The following is a 19,581-nucleotide window of genomic DNA, read 5'->3' on the forward strand; positions in this document are numbered from 1 at the left end:
CCTATAATGTTTAGTCCTGTTATCACTGGTTTCATAACTTCTATAGCGTCTAAATTTAGATGATATTGTCTAATTTAAATCTATTCAATTCTTGATTGAATCTCAACAATCCCTCAGGTAATTCCTTTAGAATGTCAAATTCTTTCCCTGTTAATGTTAACTTTTCCTATTACTCATCAGTCAACCCCCCCTGAGGTGTACTCTTGTTGGTGTCACTGTGATACGTAAAGACAACAACATCTGCTCCATCCTGAGTCCTCCAGATTCTTTGCCAGTCAATAGCCCCTTATCTCTGACTATCTTTTATGACTTGGTGTCCTTTGCCTTTAGTTAATGACACACAGTCATGTCTTTCCTGGGAGGGCATTGGACGTCACTATTTAACTTATTCCCTCACTTACGTCTACATGCAATACGAGGTTTCCTCATGATAATACAAATAAATAAGTTACTGATATAACTTTTACTATTCCTTTACTTACTGCCCATTCTATGTCCAAAAACTTCAGTAGTCACTCATTTACCCCTATTATCACTTACAGGCCTGTGCCTGTATTTGATCCTAAACTTAAAAACACTTCTGTCTTTTCGTCCTGTACTTTCATCTAGTCATGCATTAAGTCCAAAAATAAAACAAAACACAACTTTTGTATTCTATGTCGGGGACAGGAAGTGTCCTGTCTGTGATCACATTCCCCAAAAAATTGGCCATCTATAAAAATATCAAGTTTAATACAATCTTTATAATTGATTGTTGTCAATCAAACAAAACCCTTAAAATTTGTTGAAATACTAAAATTAAAACCAGCTGAGTTTAGTTTTACTTATTTCATCAGTTCAGAGCATCCTCTGAACTGCTTTCCCTTCTCCTGCCTTGTTGACCCCCCCTTATCTCCCCCTCTCTGCCACGTCATCTGAGCACACTGGAAGTCTCCCTCCAAAATCCTCTTATGACTTTTCCTTTTACAGTTTGGGGTGATAATTTTGGCATTATTTGGTCTCGGTCGTCTGAGAGAAATGCTACTTGCTTTACAGTCACGGTCAATGTCAAGCTTCTAGAGGAAATTCCTTATTAGATTCCTCCGGACATAAACGTGGTGTTTAAGATTCACCCATGACTGCAAATTTTAGATCTCTCAGAATAACGCCTTGTGACCCTTGTATGGTTAATTGTGATTCACACTTGTTAGTTAATCACTATTAATCCTCATTCACACATTCACACTTCTCTCTTACTTCCTTCGTTCGTGCACAGCGCTTACATTCACTCATATTTCCTCAGTAATATTAAACTGGGCATTTCCTCAGTAACACCTAACTGGGCATAAAAGCCTACAATATTTTTCCAGTAAATATCAAACTAATGCATAAAAACGTTTTATGGCTAACTCTTTCTCACACACAAAGTTTTTGTCTGACCTTCTTTGTCGCCTGTGTTCTCCTGCTGCTTCGAAACGACGCGCTCTCCTCGCGGAGAATGAGGTGCGATGGGCGGCCACGGGAAAAGTGGACTTCCTTTAGCTGTGCACAGACTTCACCGATTCACCCGTCAATCTCCGCGAAGGGCAGCTGGTCGTCCGGCTCGATAGGACCAGAAAATGTCATGGAATCAGACAAACACCAATGCTATTCCTTAACACATAGAGAACACAATTCAACTTAGAATATGAAACGACACAGACATATCAGACATTTGTGTGGCAAGCTTGGGAGAAAACGCGGGGACTGATCATGCAAGCTGTTGTAAGCAGCCTGCGTGATCCTCCTGCGTCTCACACAGTTTTTTCCCATGCTGGTTGGTTTCATTAGATATTCTGGAATAGGCGGGTCACATTTCTCATTGGTCAGCCTCACATCAAGGCACTTGGTATTTTTCCGTAGAGATCAAACCTTGGGTAAACATTACCCAAACTCCTCTGGGCTGTCACCCCCCCTCCTGGGGCAACATTCTTTGGCCCATCTTTACGACCCCTTCACAAATGCAGTTTGTCACACACCCGTTCTTCTCTTAGACTAATGTTGCAGATAAAATATCACTATTATGCAGATAAAATACATCACAGAAATATAATCATATATTCACATTTTATCACAGAAAACCAAACGGAAAAACAGATAAGATTGAAAAAGAGAGCTTCAGGCCGGTGGCTCTCACGTCCTGATGAAGACACTGGAGCTGGTCCTGGACCACCTCCGCTCCACCGTGAGCTCAGCCATGGACCCGCTGCAGTTTGCATATTGGCCTGACATCGGAGTGGAGGACGCCGTCATCTCCTGCTGCACCGCTCTCTCTCTGTAGGATCCTGTTCTATGATCTTGAAGTATCTGACCTCGTACATTTTGTTCTTTGTATCCCCCTCGGTTTTTTTAACTATTCTACAGTCTGAAAGATGACAAGCGGCGCCTTGTTAATTTACGACTAGGCCGAGAAAACTGAGGAAGCGAGGAGGCTGAGAGGCCTTGAGACGCTCCGTGTACATCTGTGTTTACGTATGATCTCATTTCTGTAACTTCTCCCCTGGTTCTACCCAAATATGGATATTCTTTACATCTTGTTCTCTTATTGGCTAAACCGTTGGTACATGGATGAGATCATGCCTGTCAAGTGATTATTTAGAGGTCTTTGTGTAAGTCGACATATAAAAGGCGAGGTACGCCCAGAGACGAGGTTCTTCTGATCATCTGGAGACCCAGGGCTGTTCTTCTGTCCTGTATCTGACACTGCCATTTCTGTATTAAACTAACTTTGAAGGTACAGAGCTTTGTCAGCGTGGGTCCTTTCTTTACACACGACGCCCCACGGGAGCATCGATCCAGTCACCACAAAATGGCGTCACAAAAATTGGACAGGGTTGCAGACGGGATCGCCGGCCTCTAATCAGCAGAAAATCATTGGCCTCGGGTGAGTGTTTACCTTTCAACCTTTGGTTTGATGCTGTGTGAGTGCTGTTGTTCTACATGCCTGTCCCGAAAAGAACTTGGTTAGTCGGGTGATGTTCTGAGGTGCGGGTGTGGGAAAAGGAAACACGTCTAAAAATTGTTAGTTGAATTTGGAAAGATAAATTGTTTTTGTTTAAATACTGAGGAGACGTAGTGATCAAAGACCCTAGATTTAGCATTATTTACCGTAGGCCTCGGTGAAGAGTCAGACTAGTTTCTAAGTGATGATACACGTGTCCAAAAAAATTATTTTGAACTAAACTAAAAAGATAAACTGGGGCAAGATGTATGTTAACTGCTGAACCTGGGCCTGAAAAAGACGTAAAACTGTTGAAATAGCCCCCACCTTTGTTCATTCTAGTCTCTGCTCCGTGTGTGCGTCCTGCGGTTCTGTGTGTGTGTGTGTGTGTGTCTGTCTGTCTGCGTGTGCGTGTGTGTGTCTGTGTGCGTGTGTGTGTGTGTGTGTGTGTGTGTGTGTGTGTGTGTGTGCGCGTTGAGCAGAGAGAAGGAGAAAGGAGGGGGAGAAGGGAGTAAAGGCAAAGTTAATACAGTTTGACCTTTGGAAGGGGTCTTTGAGTTACTGTCGAAGTTTAAAGTTGAGAGAAAAATAAATGCATTATTTGTTCCTAAAGTAGTTGTGTTGAAAAGAGATTAAAAAATACATGGGAATAGTTTTTTCAAGTTTGAAGAAACGCTGAAGTTTGAAGTTGAGAGAAACAGAAAAGCATTATCGGTTCCTAGGACAGTTTTTGAGTGTGTATGGCAGATGTTGTCTTTGTGTGTGGATCCAGAGCGTGTTGGTTAGTTATCTTTGAGGCGGGAACTCAAAGGTTATTTTGTCTTGGTGCGTTTTTTTTTGTTTGCAGACATCGTTTAAAAGGTGTTTTCAGAAAGAGAACTGAGAAAGTTTTAGAAAGTTGGGGGCGGAGTTTAGCTCCTCCTACAGGGTGTGAAGAAAGACAGAGAAAGAGTGAAGGTACGGCGGAAGTGCTTAGATAGAGGACAGGAAGAGAGACTGAGAAAAGAAGTTGGAAAAGGTTGACTCTATTGGGGGCAGAGCTATTGGCTCCTCCTACATGTGTGCGAGGCAGAACAGGGTGCGAGAAAGTAACAGGAGGTAAAGGAGAGAGAGAGAAAATCAGACCGTTTGTTATCACAGGCTGTACTCAATTTATTATTATAGGATTAATAATAAAAGGGAGGAAGTTTGGAAATAAAAAGAGGTTAATTAACGAGAAAAAAAAAAAATGCATGATGGCGACATCAAGACTAAATACTACAGTGGATTTGGTGCAGATAAACAATCCTCCTGTGAAGGACGTAATTAAAATACTACAGGTGTTGATCGAAACATACAAAGCCAACCAAAAGAGAGGAAGGATTGGACGGAAACACAAAGAGAAGAGAAGAGTTGAATTGGAAGTGATGCAACTGTTCGAAAACGAAGTTGTAAAATGATTCAAAAACAAAGAACGAAGAGATAAAATGAAGACGGAGAGTGAGAAGGACAAGCCAATAGTGGACAAAGTGAGGGAAGAGATCAATAGATCATCCTCATATACGCAGGCAACAGTGAAGATGCCTCCACCTTACAAGAAATTCAAGGATATTGCAAAAGAATATCCACAGCTTCCAGTGATGACTCAAGATGGAAGCTACGAAACTGAAGATGAAAATGAACAAGTAATAGAGACTGGTAAAGCTACAACAACGGTAACAATGTATCCAAAACTCAAAAACAAGAAGAAGAAGAAGTCAAGCTTGAAAACCCTTGAACAAAACTCAGAAGATGACAAAAGTGATGAAGAAGAAGGAGCAGTAGGTGGATACGATCCAGCTGTGAAGAGAGTTTTGGCTGCCGCGGAGAGAAAAGGAAAGAAGTCATTAAAGGTGACATACAAAATACAAAAGGAGAACAATGACACTGAAACAGAAGACAGTGATGAAGAGTCAGAAGATGGAACAGATTCAAACAAGGAGACTCAAGATCAGACTGATGATTCTGATTCAACATCCTGGAGAAATGCGGAGAACAGACCAAAAGCAACAACTTTCGTTCTCAGAGCTTTCACATTATGAACTGCGCAACAGAACAGTGTCAAAGGGAAGAAACCAGAAGATGTGCCCAATACTAATAAAAGGACAAAATTTGGAATACAAACCATGGCAAAATGTTGATATGTCTGATTTTATGGAAAAGTTGCCCATACTCCAAGAGGGGGCACACCCCTGGATAGCTAAACTGGAGGAGATGCTAGTGGGGACACAAGCTGCAATGGGAGATATGAAGAGACTACTAGCAACTATTCTTGGCATGGCAGGGATGCAAGAAGTATTGACAAAAGCAGGACTGAACCAATATGCGAATACAGTAGTGTACGACGCAGAGATGTTCGTTGCTTGTAAAGGAGCCATTTGTAAAGCGATGTGTGAGATGTTTCCAACAAACGTTCATCCAGACAAGATCATTCTTCAACCGCACGAACAGGAGGAGAATTCAGAAGCATACGTATCAAAAGTTCATCAAGTGTGGAGAAATGTTACTGGCAACAACCCAGAGGCGAACCCAATGGAACAGTCCATTTTGCGAGCTAAAATTCAAAAAGGCTTGCCGGCACCAGTAAGAAGGAAATTGGAAAAAGTGGTTGGCCTTGGAAGCATGACAATTAGTGTTTATTCAGACCACATGGGTCATCACGTGGAGCTATATTGGAAAAAGGTACAAGACCAAGAGGTGATGGAAAAGCTAGATCACGTGCATTTGGTTGACAGTAAGAATAAAGAAAAGAGACAAGCGATGGTGATACAAAATCATCCTCAAGTGAACCAGCCATTGCCTCAAGCACAACCAAACCAGGTTCAGAATCTGCCACCACAGACAGGGTCATGGGGACCACAGACAGGGTCATGGGGACCACAGACAGGGTCATGGGGACCACAGACAGGGTCATGGGGACCACAGACTGTCTTCACCCAACCAGCCTTTAACCAGCAACAAACCTGGGGAGATAGAGGCAGAGAAAACTACAACAGAGGTAATTTCAATAAAGGAAATAGAGGAAGGTTCAACCCGAAGAGATCTTCAGCAGAATGTTACAATTGCGGACGGCTTGGTCATTACGCCCGTGAGTGCAGGAAAGAAAGAGGAAGCTTCAGAGGAGACTTCAGAGGAGGTTTCAGAAGCGGGTTCGGAGGAAGATACATCGGGACCAGCCCAAACGACAGAGAGGCCCGGTAAACCCTTACAGGGGCCTGGGGTTTGGGGTTTTAGAGATGCCCTGAAGATCCGAGAGGAAGAACAGTGATTCATGAAGATTACAATTGATGAAAGACTGGCCATGGGACTAAAACGGAGTCTAACATTTTTGAAGAACATTTTTGAAGAAAAAAATTGGCTGAAATTGAACAAGAATCTATAAAGGACGATCATTCAAGACATGGATGACATGATAATTATTCACTGAATAAAGAAATGTGTCATAGAGATCACTCTATCAAGTGTTACAGAAACTATTGGGAAAAGGGAAACAAAGTCTTAGAAGAAGTTACTACACTGCAAGAAGAATTGGAAAATATTAGAATAATAAATAAATAGCAATAGCTAAATGTACTACATAAATTAAGTGCTAAAAGTCTCACAAAGTAAACAGAACAGCCGAAGAAGCTGCAAACCTTGTGACCGGTGAAAATGCAGTGAGGAGAAGTTCTTTAAGTCACATATGAGGTGAATTTGAAAGAAAATATTACATTTAAAGATGATTTTGATTTAAAGATGTTAAAGATTTGATTTTAGACTGTTGGTTCTAATTATTCTTGAAGCACATGGCTTAGCGCATGGTGCAAAGGAGGAGGTTAAGAGACAATTTCACAATCTCTCCAGAGCCTTCAACACCATCAGCCGCTGCTACTGAGGGAGAAGCTGGAGACGGCTGTTTGAGAACTCAGGCGATTTGAAAACTCAGGCGGAAGTGCGCATGCCACTCCCCCGTGTGGACTGATACAACACACGCGCGTTTGTTTATTAGCGCGACGGATCGCATCGCATCTCTCGTCTCCCGTAGATTTCTGTCCACTTCTGCGTCAGCTCGAACTGTCTTTCTCCGTCTTAATTTTGTCCCGTACACTGAGGGAACTATATTATGATAGATCCATGCGCTTAGACACGCGGAAACGTGGGGACGAGCCTGACGCGGCTGCAGGTGAGCGATAGGTGCGTTTTATGATTGATACGTGGCAGGACTAATCGGCCGTCCACGCCATGAGGAAATAAGAATAAGATTTGGGCAAAAAAAGTTATCTTTTCTTTTACTTCTGTATCAACTTGTGTTGCAACTCTGGAATTTTCCCATTGTGTGGACAAATAAAGGCTTATCTCACTTGAGGTCCTGGGCGATGGTGGGCTCCCACTTGAGGTCCTGGTGATGGTGGCTCCCACTTGAGGTCCTGGGTGATGGTGGAATTCCACTTGAGGTCCTGGTGATGGTGAGGCTGGGGCTGTGTCTTCTGGGCATTGAGCTCCAGGTTGTTTCCGCTGCACCAGCCGCTCCACCTCCTGTAGACAGACTCATCCCTGTCCCAGATGAGCCCGATGAAGGCGGTGTCGTCGTGGTGATAAGGGCAGTGTCGTCGTAGTGATGAGGGCGGTGTCGTCGTGGTGATGAGGGCGGTGTCGTTGTGGTGATGAGGGTGGTGTCGTCATGGCTGGAGGTGCAGCAGTTTGTCACAGGTAGAAGAGCAGGGGAGAAAGCACACAGCCCTGTGGAGCTCCTGTGCTGATAGTCCCAGTGTCTGAGACATTCTTCCCCAGACGCACGCACTGACTCCATCAGGAAGTCCGCACCACCTGCAGGTGGAGTCAGTGCTCCCCCTGCAGGTGGAGTCAGGAGGTGGTGTTGATGCAGAGCTGAAGTCCACAAACAGGATCCTGGTTTAGGTTCCCGGGGAGTCCAGGTGCTACAGGTGAAGTGGAGAGCCAGGTTGATGGTGTCGTGCACAGACCTGTCCTGCAGGGGGTCCATCAGGGGGTCCATCAGGGGGTCCAGCAGGGAGGAGGTGAGCGTCTTGAGGTGGCACTGATGACTACAGACATCAGTGCCACAGGTCTGTAGTCATGAAGTCCAGTGATCCAGGGCTTCTTGGGGACAGGGACAGAGACAGGGACAATGATGTACGACTTGAAGCTGGGACATGGCATGACTCCAGGAGGGATTAAAAATACCAGTGAAGACATTGATCGGTGATGTTTGTGTCCATTTGCCTGATGTCTGTCCCTCTCTCAGACCTTGGTCGTTGGTGATGTTTGTTTCCATTTGCCTGATGTCTGTCCCTCTCTCAGACCTTGGTCGTTGGTGATGTTTGTTTCCATTTGCCTGATGTCTGTCCCTCTCTCAGTCCTTGATCGTTGGTGATGTATTGTGTCCATGGCAGGAGTTCATAGTTGTAAAGTTTAGGGGTAAATGTCTGTAACAGTCGCAGAGCGTCGTGAACTTCACTCACATGTTTGTGATTGACAGGACAGTCCCAGAACATGTGACAGTGGTTTGCCTCCTGGTGGCGCTGTTTCTACAACAGTTGCATTTCCCTGTGAATAACGAGACCTTTGACCTGGAGTTATGAAAAAAATAGGCGCACTTCACCAAAACAAGACATGGATACGGGGCACTCCTCTGAAATGTTCCCACTCTTCATCTGTCAAAACAACATGAGCTTCTCTTTCACATCTGTTTTTCATACAATTAGCTGATTCTTTCAGTTTTTCTGAAACAGTTCTCGATACGACTCTTTAAGATTAAGGAACATTTATCTCATAAATTAAGAGTCCAAACTTTGACAGTCAAAGTTATGGCCAAAACTCAATTCAAACTAACTTAAATCAGAACATTTCAATTAAAATGTTCATTTTCATAAGTTTAGATGGTTTTACTCCAGGTTCAGGTCCAGTGTCGCTCGTGGCAGAGTGGGCAGCTCATTTGCCTGTCATGTGGAGCCGTTTGCTGCATGTCCTTTCCCGCTCTCTGTCCACTCCATAAAACCTCCATCGAAGCTTCAGTTTAAACCACATTTCATACTTTTGTCATTTGAAGCTAATGACGTTATTTTGTTTACATTTACGTGTTATATTTTTGTAAATGTGAGTGAGGGCCGCCTCGGGCCCCCGGGCCACACTTTAAATGTGAGTGAGGACCTCCTCGGGCCCCCGGGCCACACTTTAAATGTGAGTGAGGACCTCCTCGGGCCCCCGGGCCACACTTTAAATGTGAGTGAGGACCTCCTCGGGCCCCCGGGCCACACTTTAAATGTGAGTGAGGGCCGCCTCGGGCCCCCGGGCCACACTTTAAATGTGAGTGAGGACCTCCTCTGGCCCCCGGGCCACACTTTAAATGTGAGTGAGGGCCGCCTCGGGCCCCCGGGCCACACTTTAAATGTGAGTGAGGGCCGCCTCGGGCCCCCGGGCCACACTTTGTGTGTATTTGTCATTGTCCCACTTTGTCTCTTCGCTCGTTTCCTTCCTTTGTTCCTCATTTCCTTTGTTCCTCATTCCTTCAGTGTGGCCCCACCCCTCTGCACTCTGATTGGGCCAACCCTCTGTGGAGCTGCGCTGTGATTGGCCGCAGCGAGGTATAAGAGCCGAGCTGAATCCTGCAGCTTTGTCTCCTCAAGGAAACGAGAAGGAAAGGAGCAGGAGGCGAGAAGGAGGCGAGAAGGAGGCAAAAAGGAGGCAAAAAGGAGGCATGAAGTGTCCTCGCTCCAGTGAATGATTCTAGGCTTTGTGTCCTCTGTTGCCGTGGAGACGGAGACATGCTGCTCACTGACTTCATCATGGAACATCACGGTTTGTCCAAGTCTCACTTTTACAAACAAAGACTCTCTAAAGTCTCTAAAGTCTCTAAAGTCTGTTTTCCTCATGTTCTCTTCATGCTGTCATTGGTTTTGGTTCCACATCTTTGCTGAATGTCTCTCGACTCTTTGTTCTTTTGTTCCTTTGTGTCTTTGTTTCTGCAAAAGCTTCTTTCATCTCAACATCATTTTCTTTGCAAAAAGCGTTAAACGTTCAGACGTCGGCGCTGCGTTCGCTGCGTTCGCTGCGTTTGGATGTTTTCGTGACATTTGTCGTTGTGTCGTTCTTTTGTTGCAGCGAAACAAAAGTTTGACAAACAACGCAACGACTGAAAGAAAAGCTGCGACGTTTCAGCTCAAACACAATCTTTCGTTTCTTTTGCAGTGAATTTTTTTTTTTTTTTTTATGTTTTGGAAAAATTGTCTTTGTTCATTGTTTTTGGTGCAGCTTCTTCTTTCTGCTGATTTAGATATTGTAAATATTATAATACAATACAATCTATTACAATCTCACGGCGAGATTTTAAATATTCTAATAACATGAAAAACAATAACTTTAGATTTTGAGTTTCAAACACTTGAACCTGAGTTTAGTCCAAAGCACAGGTCATGTGACTGAACAGCTGTAAGGTTTTGATCATATTTCTGCTGTGACTGAACAGCTGTAAGGTTTTTGATCATATTTCTGCTGTGACTGAACAGCTGTAAGGTTTGATCATATTTCTGCTGTGACTGAACAGCTGTAAGGTTGTGTTTGTGTCAGATCTGGTTCATATCGAGTGTTTGCAGTTTGAGATGTTTGTTTGGGGTCAGAGGGCATCTGGAGTGTTAACGTGAGTGTTCTGACTCCTCCCCCTCTTCTTCTGCTGCAGTGAATGAGTCGTTACATAATCACAGCTTTGACGAAGAAACGCTCTGGAGAACGTTCATTTAGAACAGAAAAAGAAACTGTAAAAACAAAGAGTTTGTCTCACTCTGAAACTTCACTTGGGTCTTTTCATCCAAGAGTCATTCTCAATCTGTGGGTCTAGTCTGAATGGATTTGGTTCCATTGGTTCTGTTTACAGTTTCACCTGAAACTAATCTTCTTTGTTCCCCTAACAGCCCCGTAATGGACCATGTAAATCCTATTGTTAGCTGCTCAGAGTCTTCTCCTCACTTTGATTCTGTGCTTTGTGTCTTTAAGATGAAGCTGCACGACGCTCTGTGGTCCTGAACTCTAGTGTCTGACGTGAGAGAGAGCCTCTGGTGCAGTGGCTCTTTAGTCTCACTATGTGGCTCTCTTTAGTCTCACTATGTGGCTCTTTAGTCTCACTATGTGGCTCTTTAGTCTCACTATGTGGCTCTTTAGTCTCACTATGTGGCTCTTTAGTCTCACTATGTGGCTCTTTAGTCTCACTATGTGGCTCTCTTTAGTCTCACTATGTGGCTCTTTAGTCTCACTATGTGGCTCTCTAGTCTCACTATGTGGCTCTTTAGTCTCACTATGTGGCTCTCTTTAGTCTCACTATGTGGCTCTTTAGTCTCACTATGTGGCTCTTTAGTCTCACTATGTGGCTCTTTAGTCTCACTATGTGGCTCTTTAGTCTCACTATGTGGCTCTCTTTAGTCTCACTATGTGGCTCTCACTATGTGGCTCTTAAGTCTCACTATGTGGCTCTCTTTAGTCTCACTATGTGGCTCTCACTATGTGGCTCTTTAGTCCCACTAGTGAGACTAAAGAGAGCCACATAGTGAGACTAAAGAGCCACATAGTGAGACTAAAGAGCCACATAGTGAGACTAAAGAGCCACATAGTGAGACTAAAGAGCCACATAGTGAGACTAAAGAGCCACATAGTGAGACTAAAGAGCCACATAGTGAGACTTTAGTCTCACTATGCATCTTCTGAGGATGAACCACTTTGTGTCTTAAAGCGTTTCCTTAAAATAAACAGAGATTTCTCTCTCTCTCTCTCTCTCTCCACAGATCCGACTCAGCTCTCAGACGCTCCTGATTCAAGCCTGCAGGAGGCGCCGTGGTACTGGGGCCACATCTCCAGGTCAGATTCAATAACTGTTCTGTCATTCTCTCTCACGGTTCTGTCGTTCTCTCTCACGGTTCTGTCGTTCTCCCTCACGGTTCTGTCGTCCTTCTCGTTCTGTCGTCCTCTCACAGTTCTGTCGTTCTTCTCGTTCTCCAGGTCTGACGTTGCGTTCTTGCTGAAGGGTTCTCCTGATGGAACATTTCTGGTTCGAGACTCGTCCAATGGAAAACTGGGAAACTACACTCTGACCCTCAGGTTGGTCACCTAACTCTGGGCAGAGGAGTGAGACAGGGCTGTGCCTGGTCATTCATGGAGTTTCAATCAAAGGGTGGTCAAAGTATAAAGGTCACCAGATTATGACCATTATAACTCTCTGACCGAGATGCTTATTAAAGGTCATAAATCAGAACTTTCAAGGAGAATCTGATTAAAACTATATCAGAAAAGCCATTGTGGCTACTTTAGTGACACGGTGCAATATACAACGATAAACATGAATAAAAACGTATAACATAGAAATCCAACACGCGAAAAGCTGCTGGACCAGACGGTGTCACTCCCTCCACCTTAAGACACTGTGCAGGCGAGCTGACCCCCGTCTTTAACACCTCCTGGAGTCATGCCATGTCCCAGCTTCAAGTCGTCCATCATTGTCCCTGTCTCTGTCCTTGTCTCTGTCCCTGTCCCTGTCCCCAAGAAGCCCCGGATCACTGGACTTAATGACTACAGATCTGTGGCACTGATGTCTGTAGTCACCCAGCAGGGGGTCCACCAGGGGGTTCCCTGGTGGACCCCCTGATGGACCACCTGCAGGACCCCCTGCTGGATCCCCTGCTGGACCCCCTGCTGGACCCCCTGCTGGACTCCTGCAGGCCCCCCTGCTGGACCCCCTGCAGTTCACCTACAGAGCCAACAGGTCTGTGGATGACACCATTAACCTGGCTCTCCACTTCACCTGCAGCACCTGGACTCCCCGGGAACCTAAACCAGGATCCTGTTTGTGGACTTCAGCTCTGCATCAACACCACCTTCTGCTCTGCTCCAGGACAAGCTCTCCCAGCTCAACCTGCCTGACTCCACCTGCAGGGGGAGCGCTGACTCCATCCGCGGGGGGAGTGCCGACTTCCTGATGGAGTCAGTGCGTGCGTCTGGGGAAGAATGTCTCAGACACTGGGACTATCAGCACAGGAGCTCCACAGGGCTGTGTACTTTCTCCCCTGCTCTTCTCCCTGTACACAAACTGCTGCACCTCCAGCCACAACTCTGTAAAACTGATCAAGTTTGCTGACAACACCACCCTCATCGCCATGAAGATACCACCCTCATCTGGCTCATCTCGGGCGGGGATGAGTCTGTCTACAGGAGGGAGGTTGAGCAGCTGGTGTCCTTCAGGAAAGTCACAGCCTCCCAGCCCCCCCTCACCATCACAGACTCCCCAATCTCCACTGTGGACTCCTTCCTCTTCCTCAGCATCACCATCACCAGGACCTCAAGTGGGAGCCACCATCAGCTTCCTCATCAAGAAGGCCCAGCAGAGGATGTACTTCCTGCAGCAGCTGAGGAAGCCAGCTGCAGGAGGAGATGATGGTGCAGTTCTACACAACCATCACAGAGTCCATCACCGTGTGGTACGCTGGAGCAACAGAGAGGGACAAACAGAGACTACAGCGCCCTCTGCTGAGAATGTGATCGGTGCAGACTTCTATCCCTGCAGGACCTGTACGTCTCCAGGACTCTGGGATGAGCAGGTCTGATCACAGTCGACCCTTCTCACCCTGGACATGGACTATTTGAGCCACTCCCCTCAGGCAGGAGGCCACTCCCCTCAGGCAGGAGGCCACTCCCCTCAGGCAGGAGGCCACTCCCCTCAGGCTAGAGGCCACTCCCCTCAGGCAGGAGGCCACTCCCCTCAGGCAAGAGGCCACTCCCCTCAGGCAAGAGGCCACTCCCCTCAGGCAGGAAGCCACTCCCCTCAGGCAGGAGGCCACTCCCCTCAGGCAGGAGGCCACTCCCCTCAGGCAAGAGGCCACTCCCCTCAGGCAGGAAGCCACTCCCCTCAGGCAGGAAGCCACTCCCCTCAGGCAGGAAGCCACTCCCCTCAGGCAGGAGGCTATGGTCCATCCGGACCAGAACCTCCCGTCACAAGAACAGTTTCTACATAACTTTATATTTCATTCTGTACGTATCATGCCGTTTAGTATTCAGTGTTCAATGTTTTGTTGTTTGTGTTGCACCAGGACAAGTTCCTATGTCTGTAAATTTTGTTTATCAACAAATGGCAATAAACTTTTTTTCTGATTCTGAAATGTATATCTGATCTTAATAATAATTCTAGTGTGTCCATCATAAATAAACATTATGTTTGTGTGAAACATGAAGAATAAGAACAGAAATAATGGACTGAGATTTACAAGACGTTTGACATCTTCATCCACTGGACTTTGTAACATTGTACTATGTAACATTGTACTATGTAACATTGTACTATGTAACATTGTACTTTGTAACATTGTACTATGTAACATTGTACTATGTAACATTGTACTTTGTAACATTGTACTTTGTAACATTGTACTATGTAACATTGTACTTTGTAACATTGTACTTTGTAACATTGTACTATGTAACATTGTACTATGTAACATTGTACTATGTAACATTGTACTTTGTAACATTGTACTATGTAACATTGTACTATGTAACATTGTACTATGTAACATTGTACTAAGTAACATTGTACTATGTAACATTGTACTATGTAACATTGTACTTTGTAACATTGTACTATGTAACATTGTACTATGTAACATTGTACTATGTAACATTGTACTTTGTAACATTGTACTATGTAACATTGTACTATGTAACATTGTACTATGTAACATTGTACTATGTAACATTGTACTATGTAACATTGTACTGTGTAACATTGTACTATGTAACATTGTACTATGTAACATTGTACTTTGTAACATTGTACTTTGTAACATTGTACTATGTAACATTGTACTATGTAACATTGTACTATGTAACATTGTACTATGTAACATTGTACTATGTAACATTGTACTATGTAACATTGTACTATGTAACATTGTACTGCGTAACACTTTTTACAGATATAAAAAGCATTAAAACAGAGACATCACAGAAACTAAAGTGGACTAAATGGGACGACTGCACGTGGTTAGATGATTGTTCTGCCTGTGCTCGTTTATTCTCTCTAAAAGAGTAAATAAATAGATTTTGGGCGAAGCTTCAACAACACGAGGAGAACGTGCAAACTCCACACAAAGATCTCACTTCAGGACTCTGACCTTCAGGACTCTGACCCTCAGGACTCTGACCCTCAGGACTCTGACCTTCAGGACTCTGACCTTCAGGACTCTGACCCTCAGGACTCTGACCTTCAGGACTCTGACCCTCAGGACTCTGACCTTCAGGACTCTGACCCTCAGGACTCTGACCCTCAGGACTCTGACCTTCAGGACTCTGACCCTCAGGACTCTGACCTTCAGGACTCTGACCCTCAGGACTCTGACCTTCAGGACTCTGACCCTCAGGACTCTGACCTTCAGGACTCTGACACTCAGGACTCTGACCCTCAGGACTCTGACCTTCAGGACTCTGACCCTCAGGACTCTGACCTTCAGGACTCTGACCCTCAGGACTCTGACCCTCAGGACTCTGACCTTCAGGACTCTGACCCTCAGGACTCTGACCTTCAGGACTCTGACCCTCAGGACTCTGACCCTCAGGACTCTGACCTTCAGGACTCTGACCCTCAGGACTCTGACCCTCAGGACTCTGACCTTCAGGACTCTGACCTTCAGGACTCTGACCCTCAGGACTCTGACCTTCAGGACTCTGACCCTCAGGACTCTGACCCTCAGGACTCTGACCTTCAGGACTCTGACCTTCAGGACTCTGACCTTCTCTCTCTGCAGAAGCGCTGGTGAGACGGTTCTGGTCCGGATCCTGGTCTTCAGGAGCTGCTTTGGGTTTTCGGAGCCGCTCCGGTTCAAGTCTGTGGTGGACCTGGTCCAGTTCCACAGGAGCAGATCTTTGTGCAGTTATAACTCTGCTCTGGACGTGCGTCTGGAGAGACCTTTCTGCAGAAACACTCAGGTAATGTCTCTGCCCCAGGGCGACTGTGGATGTGCTTTTGTCAGCCTCTTCAAGCTCTGACAGACTCTGGCTCCTCAGGTTCCTCAGGTTCCTCGGGTGATGGAGCTGAAGGACAAACCGGAGCTTGAGGAGAAAAAACTGCGGGAAATGTTCAGGAAACTTCAGGAAAAAAGCCAAGAGTTCGACCGACTTCAGGATCTGCTCCAAAAGACGACACAGGTACAACAGCACCCCCAGGTGGACAAGCAGCCCTAAAGCAGCCCTAAAGTGCCCCCAAATCAGGTCTAAAGCAGGTCTAAAGCAGGTCTAAAGCAGGACTAAAGCAGGTCTAAAGCAGGACTAAAGCAGGACTAAAGCAGGTCTAAAGCAGGTCTAAAGCAGGACTAAAGCGGGTCTAAAGCAGGACTAAAGCAGGTCTAAAGCAGGACTAAAGCAGGACTAAAGCAGGACTAAAGCAGGACTAAAGCAGGTCTAAAGCAGGTCTAAAGCAGGACTAAAGCAGGTCTAAAGCAGGTCTAAAGCAGGTCTAAAGCAGGTCTAAAGCAGGACTAAAGCAGGACTAAAGCGGGACTAAAGCGGGACTAAAGCGGGTCTAAAGCGGGTCTAAAGCAGGACTAAAGCAGGTCTAAAGCAGGTCTAAAGCAGGACTAAAGCAGGACTAAAGCAGGACTAAAGCAGGACTAAAGCAGGACTAAAGCAGGTCTAAAGCAGGTCTAAAGCAGGACTAAAGCAGGTCTAAAGCAGGACTAAAGCAGGACTAAAGCAGGACTAAAGCAGGACTAAAGCAGGACTAAAGCAGGTCTAAAGCAGGACTAAAGCAGGTCTAAAGCAGGTCTAAAGCAGGACTAAAGCAGGTCTAAAGCAGGTCTAAAGCAGGACTAAAGCAGGTCTAAAGCAGGTCTAAAGCAGGTCTAAAGCAGGTCTAAAGCAGGACTAAAGCAGGACTAAAGCGGGACTAAAGCGGGACTAAAGCGGGTCTAAAGCGGGTCTAAAGCAGGACTAAAGCAGGTCTAAAGCAGGTCTAAAGCAGGTCTAAAGCAGGACTAAAGCAGGACTAAAGCAGGTCTAAAGCAGGTCTAAAGCGGGACTAAAGCGGGACTAAAGCGGGACTAAAGCAGGTCTAAAGCAGGTCTAAAGCAGGTCTAAAGCAGGACTAAAGCAGGACTAAAGCAGGACTAAAGCAGGTCTAAAGCAGGACTAAAGCAGGACTAAAGCAGGTCTAAAGCGGGACTAAAGCGGGACTAAAGCAGGTCTAAAGCAGGTCTAAAGCAGGTCTAAAGCAGGACTAAAGCAGGACTAAAGCAGGACTAAAGCAGGACTAAAGCAGGTCTAAAGCAGGTCTAAAGCAGGTCTAAAGCAGGTCTAAAGCAGGACTAAAGCGGGACTAAAGCGGGACTAAAGCAGGACTAAAGCTGGACTAAAGCAGGACTAAAGCAGGTCTAAAGCAGGTCTAAAGCGGGACTAAAGCAGGACTAAAGCAGGTCTAAAGCAGGTCTAAAGCAGGACTAAAGCAGGACTAAAGCAGGACTAAAGCGGATCTAAAGCAGGACTAAAGCAGGACTAAAGCAGGTCTAAAGCAGGACTAAAGCGGATCTAAAGCAGGACTAAAGCAGGACTAAAGCAGGTCTAAAGCAGGACTAAAGCAGGACTAAAGCAGGACTAAAGCAGGACTAAAGCAGGTCTAAAGCAGGTCTAAAGCAGGTCTAAAGCAGGACTAAAGCAGGTCTAAAGCAGGGCTAAAGCAGGTCTAAAGCAGGACTAAAGCAGGTCTAAACTTGGTCTGTCTGTGTTTTTTTTAGGAAATCCAAACAAAACGAACGGCGATCAAAGCATTTAAAGAAACCATAAAGATCTTTGAGGATCAGTGCAGTGCTCAGGACCAGGACCAGGAACATGTGTCAAACCAGGATTGTGGACTGGACTGTGGACTGGACTGTGGACTGGACAGGTTGAAGTCCAGACTGGGCGAGATCCGAGAGACCAGCACTTGTCTAGAGCAGGAGCTGGAGTCTAAAGTCCAGGATCTCAGAGACACAGAGCAGAGTCTGAACCGGCTCAGACCAGACCTGGTCCAGATCCACAGGACCACAGAGGACCTGCTCAGGTGAGTCCGGCTCCGGCTCCGGCTCTGGGTCAGACTGGGGTTTGGGGGCCTCTGGGGGCCTCACACAGCCTGGACTCTGGTCTGATCATTGTGAACCTTCTCTTTCAGTCGGCTGAACCGCAGTGAAGTCCAAACGCTGCAGATGGACCAGACTTTGGGCCTCAGCGCAGAACAGTTTGGGGTTCTGCAGTGGCCCCTGTGGCCCCTGAGCTGGTGGTTCGTGGGGCCTCTGTCTCGCACTGAGGCTGAGGAGCTGCTTCAGGGAAAAACATCGGGGACGTTTCTGATCCGAGAGAGCAGCAGAAGAGACTGTTACGCCTGCTCCGTCGTGTGAGGCTCACATTCACTCACATCTGACCAGAACGTCCAGAAGGTCAAATGTTTTAACGTCTCTGTTGTGTCCTCAGCGTGGGGTCGGAGGTCAAACACTGCGTGATCTTCTCCTCAGACCACGGTCTGGGATTTGAACCTTCCACTCAGTTCAGGAGCCTCCAGGACCTGGTCCAGTTCTACAGCCGGACGTCCCTGGTCCAACACAACCAGGCGCTGGACGTGAGGCTCGACAGGCCAGTGTGGGACCGGACCGGGGACCGGGACCGGACCGGGGATCAAGAGGCGGAGACCAGGGGTGAAGAGAAGGAGCAGGAGGAGGAGCTGGAGGAGGAGCCTGAGCAAGAGGAGGAGTCGAGACCAGAACTGAAACAAAGTGTGATCGACTCTGAAGTCCCAGTTTGAGAAATAAATCATTAAAGAAGAAAAACTTTGCAGGAGAATTTCTAACTTGAGATTCTTTTCCCCTGAAACTTTTTTCTCAGTTTGAAAATGTATAAAAAGAAAAGATTGATTTGGCTTCACGTTTGGATTCGTCTGTTTCCAAATCACAAAGGAAAAATGTACCTTTAAATCTTTTCAAAAAGATTTTTGCCGCGCCTCAAACGGCCGCGCCACATGTGCCGCGCCTTCAGAGTCAACTCAAAGTGCAATGACGACGTCGACTGAAACATTCTGGATTTTCTGGAGCAAAACTTGAATCTTCAGGAAAACGAGACGAGAAAAACTTTGTAGAAAAATGTATAAAAAGAGAACGCCGGGAGAAGAAGAAGAAAAGGCTCAAACCATTTTTCAAAAGACTTTATGAACTTCAGACTCATAAACGAGCTCAAAACAGATTCGACAAAACTTTGAAAAATGAATTTCAAAAAACCTTTTCACACCGAGTTTGAAGCGTCACATTTTGGTGTTTGAATCATTTTGGAAACGTTCGGTTGTTTTTGCAGAATTTGCACAAAGTTTGAATGCGAGCGTTTGCTGCTACGACAAACCTGAAACTAAACGTACTTCTGTTCAAGTTTGACCTGAAACTGCACAAAACAGATTTCACTTTATGTATTTGAACATGTGGATTTGTGTTGATTCAAACGAGGCGACGATTATGCAAAGTTTATGCAAATGAGGCAAACTTTAAATCTTACTTGACATTTGTCACTCCTAAAACTGTAGCAGGACCTTGCAGGTATACAGACCTTGTAGGTGTGCAGACCTTGCA

The 19,581-nt window shown here is 45.7% G+C and overlaps 1 protein-coding gene across 1 annotated transcript; it reads left to right on the forward strand.

The window, feature by feature from the left end:
- Nucleotides 1–11,752: 11,752 nt before the first annotated feature.
- Nucleotides 11,753–18,770, forward strand: pik3r3b (phosphoinositide-3-kinase, regulatory subunit 3b (gamma)). Its single transcript, XM_072439192.1, has 7 exons — nucleotides 11,753–11,818; nucleotides 11,960–12,058; nucleotides 15,751–15,931; nucleotides 16,010–16,150; nucleotides 17,731–18,035; nucleotides 18,144–18,365; nucleotides 18,443–18,770. Exons 4-7 carry the CDS (start codon nucleotides 16,031–16,033, stop codon nucleotides 18,768–18,770), a joined length of 975 nt encoding a protein of 324 aa, XP_072295293.1. The 5' UTR covers nucleotides 11,753–11,818; nucleotides 11,960–12,058; nucleotides 15,751–15,931; nucleotides 16,010–16,030.
- The last annotated feature ends 811 nt before the right edge of the window (nucleotides 18,771–19,581 follow it).

Source organism: Eucyclogobius newberryi, unplaced genomic scaffold (assembly GCF_026437365.1).
Source record: "Eucyclogobius newberryi isolate DKJ021-1_F unplaced genomic scaffold, fEucNew1.0.hap1 SCAF_9, whole genome shotgun sequence".
NCBI classification, from domain to species: domain Eukaryota; kingdom Metazoa; phylum Chordata; class Actinopteri; order Gobiiformes; family Gobiidae; genus Eucyclogobius; species Eucyclogobius newberryi.